The 5419-nt window shown below is 36.4% G+C and overlaps 1 protein-coding gene across 1 annotated transcript; it reads left to right on the forward strand.

Annotated features, from left to right (window-relative positions):
• The first annotated feature begins 1486 nt into the window (after positions 1 to 1486).
• LOC106326328 (histone deacetylase HDT3-like) lies at positions 1487 to 3508 on the forward strand. Its single transcript, XM_013764334.1, has 8 exons — positions 1487 to 1562; positions 1852 to 1922; positions 2018 to 2359; positions 2444 to 2527; positions 2597 to 2649; positions 2718 to 2915; positions 2992 to 3129; positions 3207 to 3508. The coding sequence occupies exons 1-8, from the start codon at positions 1550 to 1552 to the stop codon at positions 3244 to 3246; spliced, it is 939 nt and encodes a 312-aa protein (XP_013619788.1). The 5' UTR covers positions 1487 to 1549; the 3' UTR covers positions 3247 to 3508.
• Positions 3509 to 5419: the final 1911 nt, after the last annotated feature.

The following is a 5419-nucleotide window of genomic DNA, read 5'->3' on the forward strand; positions in this document are numbered from 1 at the left end:
TGAGAAGTAATCTGAGATGAGTTCTCCTTCCTTCATTTGTAATGCTTCAAATTCTCCTCTTAGAGTTTGAAGACGTACCTTCTTAACTTGTTCCGCTCCCTTGTAAGATGTCTGAAGCTTCTCCCATGCTTCTTTGGATGTCTTTGCTCCAGCAACCTTCTCAAATGTATCTTCGTCTAATCTATAACACAGAGAGCCTTCTTGTCTCTCTTCTTTGAATCTCTCAAACCATCCTTTTGAGTTTGAGATAGACCACCATCATTCTCCGGTTCATTGAAGCCTTTCTCGACTATCTCCCACACATCATGTGCTCCTAGGATAGCCATCAGTTGTTGGGTTGCTGATGGGTAGTGGGATTGAGTTAGTCGATGGAGAACCTAAACACTTCTGGGATATTTACGAATCTCGTGGGGCGTCATGGAGAGATTTGTTGGAATGAAATTTTTTATAAAGATGGAGAAAGTGTTTAAGTGTTTGAAGGGAAAGAAGCTTTGTGTAGAAGAAAGATTTTATAACTTAGAAGAAGATTTCTTATTACTTGAAAGTTTCTTACAAACTTGGTTATTTCTTGGTGATACAAAATGAAAGGAGAGTGGAGGTATTTATAGCCTCCAAAATACAAAATATCTTACATATTTTAATTCTAAATCTAGAGAATTCTACCATAATATCTAAGATTTTTTATCATAATTATCTAGATAATTCTATAAGAATATCTAGATTTTTATTTTAAGTACTTGGATGATTTTTCTAGAATTTGGGCTAAGTTTTGGATCAACACATGATTAACCAATAATGTTTGATCCAAATCAAGTTTATTTTTCAACAAGATTGTGGGTTTGATAGATTGGCTCGCCATGAGGGGCTAATCCTACAAGCCACAGAGATGAGGCTCTAATCATAGCAGGTATATGTATTTATATATCTCTAAAATAAATTATTAGATGTATATATGTAATTTTGTTTTGGTGTTCTCTAGGTCGACGGTGAAGACCTTAACTTATGGACCGTGAATAACTTATCTATTTCAGACTGGAAGGACATAGCCTACTTATCTTATTAAATATATATTTTGTCAACTACGTTTTAGTTGTTCAATTGTTCTAATCAATTATCTTTTATTTAACTTAGTTACCTTTTACTAGTTCTTTTAATTAATCAGCTTGAATAACATAAAAATTATTCACTTTTTTACAGAAAAAATTCTACAAATTCATGTGTGTTTTCAGCATATAACTTTTGTATACTTAATAAACCTCGACAAAAAAAGAACTTAGATTATCAATATGGAAAAACTAGAGACATGCAATAAAATATGATCGAACACCGAATCAAACAAGACGAAATAAGTTGTCTAAAGGCTTTGATTTCTAAAATGATATGCTCGAACCATCCGGTTTAGGTTCGCTTCGCTTTCAGAATTCAAGCCGAAAAACAACGAACGGTGCCGTATATATATGGGGTAAAGAGACCAGACTCTCTTCTTCCTCTTTCCCAGTTGGCAGAAACCCTATACTCGCCTTTTCTCTCTTCCTCTCGTACTCCAACAATGGAGTTTTGGGGTAAAGACAAACTTCTCTCTGTCTTATCTCGGCTTGTGTCAACTCATTTTCATCAAAATGTCATCTTTGTCTCATATGTTTCGTGTTACAAAAAAAAAAAAGAACGATACAATCTGTTTACACATGTCTTCGGCTCTCTAGTTTACGATGTTTATGCTCATTTTAAGTCAAATCCATTTCAAAACCCAACCAACCTGTTTGAATCGATTCTGTTTATGTCTGGTAGCTTGTCTTTTTGTAGTTTATCCTGTGTTGATTTTCTTTTCTTTTTTTGGAATGTAATAACTAGGAGCTAAAGTTAAGGCCGGCAAGACTCTCAAGGTGAAGCCTGATGAAGACTGTCTTATTCACATTTCTCAGGTTAATTTCAATATATCAGTCATAACCAATTCTAGAGTTTATACAAGTCTCATCTGATATGCCATTCCTCTCTCTCTCTCTCTATATATATATAGGCTTCTCTTCGTAAATCGAGAAGGGGAGTATCTGCCCTCTTGTATGCCACCGTTGATGACAAGAAACTCCTCCTTGGAACTCTCTCTCAAGACATCAGCTTTGACCATCTCCTCTTTGACAGAGAATTCGAGCTCTCACACACCTTGGAGAGAGGATCTGTCCATTTCACTGGATACAAATCCAAAGTTTCCACAAAGTCCAAGCCTGCTTCAGATGATGATGATGAGGAGGCGTTTGTAGAGATGGTCTGCTCTGCAAAACAAATTAAGGATTTAATGTATCCTAGTGATCCAGATGATCTCTTACTAACAAAACAGGATCTAGAGAATTTGGTGCCAGAGGTATATGTTTTCTTCATTCTGATCTTAATTAGTGGTTAATAGTATTGTTGTGTGTTTTAATGTTAAAACTTTCTCTAAATATAGAAATCTACAAAGGTTCTAACGACAGCTCACTCTTATCCTCGCGAGGATCCCGACTTAACAGATTCAGATGAGGATTTTCTTTCGGTTAGTTTCCTAATTCGACTTATTGACAATAAGTTATTGTCGTAGTCTAATTTATTTTTTCTTTTCTAGCCCACACTTCTGATTATGAGTAATATCGACATGGATTCTACCAAAGCTGACATGTAAGTCTAAATTGGATATATATATGTGTGTGTGTGCAGTATCTTAAAATTTTACTTTCTTTTTGCAGTACAAATTTCTTCAAAGATAATTGCAGCTTGCAAGTTCGTATTGTTCAGCTAGTATCGACGGTGGATGAGGAGAGCAAGAAGACGAAGCTTGAAGCTCATATCGAGTTCCGGTCTAATCAAGAATTAAAACTTGCGAGAAAACTGAATGGTCATCTAATGGGGAAGTCTCGTATTTTCTTTGATAGAACACTTGGCAGGTATCTAATTTTTTGTGTGATTTTTCATTTGAAAATTTTAGCTGTACAGAACTTAATTTATAATTGTGGTGGACAGCTTACATGTGTTTTTCATCTCTGGATTCAACCGTGATTTGCGTGAAGATGATCTTAAGCGACAAATAGAGAAAAAGTTTAAAACATGTGGAGCACTGAAGAAGATAATTTTGCCTAAAGAGCAAGAAAATTTGCTAGGGTATGTGTAGAAATCTGAAGAGAATTTTTGATTTTTTCATAATTAGTTGCAACTGACTGTTTTTCTCTTCCGAGTAGGTTTGGTTACATAACACAACATCTGAAGAAACGGTGCTAAGCATGGATTCAAGTATTATGGGAGACGAAGCAATCAGTGTTAAGAGTGTTAATCCAAGAGGTAGAGTTTTTAAAGCTTTAATGGAATCTGAAAATTAGATTTAGAGTTGTTTAACTTATGCACAACATCACTTTGTTGTTGTTAAAACGGAAATGATTATCCATTCTTACTTGTTAAATGGTTGGTTGATGTAAAGATCTTATGTGGCTGACTTACTACACCGCTTTATCTCCCTAAGATCTTTTGTAATGAAAATTAAGTTAATATGAGAAACACCTTTGATCTCTCACCGTCTAATCCAACATTCTTTTCTGATATCTACATATGTTTAATCTTAATAATTTATAACAGCTTTTGCTTTTTTTGTTAAGTCTAAATTTTTGAACGGTCGTAAGTTTTTTCCATTCAAATTTTCAGCAATTGATTTTGGTGTGTAAATTGACGAGGTATCTAGCTAAAAGGAAAAATAAATTGTGGTATTTTTAAAAGTTCAGCACTAGTACTATCTGCAATTGATTTGCGTGTGTAAATTATCAGTATTTTTTAAAATAGACAATAAATGATAATACTCCATCTGTTTTTCTAATCTTTTTTTTCTTATTATCTAATTTAAACTTAAAATAAATAGGTTTGAGATGAGTGTTAACGACCCCATTTTAAAAACAAGGCAAAAAAACATTTTGAAGTTTATCCAGAGAAAAACATCAACTTCCTAGCTGTCTGTTATCTTCTACGAAGATTCACTTGGGACCGATAGATGCAGCTGTTAGGAAATACGCGGTCAAATTTTGCGGAAAACCAGAATTTGCGGAATTTATGAGAGCTTGTAAAAATTTCCCGGTGATAATAAAAAGATCTGTAGCAGGTCCGGAGACGTAGGTAAAAGTTGACCGAACTCCGTTAACAATTTTGTGTGTGTTTTTCCGCTCCCATAAATTCCGCAAATTCTGGTTTTCCGCAAAATTTGACCGCGTATTTCCTAACAACTGGTATCAGAGCTTTAGTTACGGTGATCGGTCAAATTTTTTTTTTTTTTTGCGGAGTTACTATTCACGTGAACAGTAATTCGTGAATAGTAAATTTTGTCGGTAACATCGGTTTGTCAACTGGTGTTCTAATACACGGTGGTTCCAGAAATGATGGGAGGCGAAGACGGTTCGGCGCACAGTATCGGGAAATTTGACGGTATAGATTATGCATTTTGGAGAATGCAAATTGAAGATTATCTGTACGGAAAGAAGCTTCATCAACCACTGAGCAAGAAGCCTGAGAAGATGGATCAGGATGAGTGAGAGCTCCTTGACAGACAAGTTCTGGGTGTTATAAGGTTAACACTGTCGAAGAACGTTGCTCACAACGTTGCGAAGGAGAAGACCACAGAAGGGCTCATGAAAGTTCTCTCTGATATGTATGAGAAACCTTCGGCAAACAATAAGGTGTTTCTCATGAAGAAACTCTTTCATCTGAAGATGGAAGAAGGTGGCCTGGTTGCCGCACATGTGAACGAGTTCAACACGATTGTCAACCAACTGTCATCAGTTGAAATCGAGTTTGAAGATGAAGTGCGAGCACTGATTTTGTTGGCATCTCTGCCAAATAGTTGGGAGCCAATGAGGGCAGCGGTTAGTAACTCTGTGGGTACTCAAAAGCTCAAATTCAATGATGTTAGAGATCGTATCCTTGCTGAGGAAGTTCGAAGGATAGACTCTGGGGAGGCATCAACGAGCTCTGCTTTCAACGTGGAAAACAGAGGGAGAAACCCAGATAGAAATAACCGGAGTAATGGCAAATCGAAGTCAATGAATGGACGGGGTCAGTCCAAATTCAGACAGCCTGCATAGTGCTGGAATTGTGGAAAGACAGACCACATTAAGAAGAATTGCTGGAGAGGACCGTCTGTGCCGTTGGGATTTAAGATCCCTGAAGAAGTTTGGAACGGAAAGAAAGTAAACATTTCTTATCTAAAGGTGTTTGGTTGCTTAGCTTATGTTCACATTGACGATGCTGCAAGAAGTAAACTTGACTCGAAGTCTAAAAAGTGTTACTTCATCGGTTATGGTGACACGGAGTTTGGTTACCGGTTTTGGGATGACGAAAATCGGAAGATCATCCGCAGCAAAAATGTTGTGTTCAACGAAGAAGCGTTGTACAAGGATAAGCTAAGAGAAGGCTC

The sequence above is a fragment of the Brassica oleracea genome, chromosome C2, assembly GCF_000695525.1.
Source record: "Brassica oleracea var. oleracea cultivar TO1000 chromosome C2, BOL, whole genome shotgun sequence".
Classification (NCBI taxonomy): Eukaryota; Viridiplantae; Streptophyta; class Magnoliopsida; order Brassicales; family Brassicaceae; genus Brassica; species Brassica oleracea.

Bases quoted from the DNA above. Each gene is read 5' to 3' on its own strand.
- LOC106326328 (XM_013764334.1), top strand. The intron at 2,528-2,596 runs GTTAGTTTCCTA...TTTCTTTTCTAG, and splicing joins CAGATGAGGATTTTCTTTCG to CCCACACTTCTGATTATGAG. The intron at 3,130-3,206 runs GTATGTGTAGAA...TCTTCCGAGTAG, and splicing joins GAGCAAGAAAATTTGCTAGG to GTTTGGTTACATAACACAAC.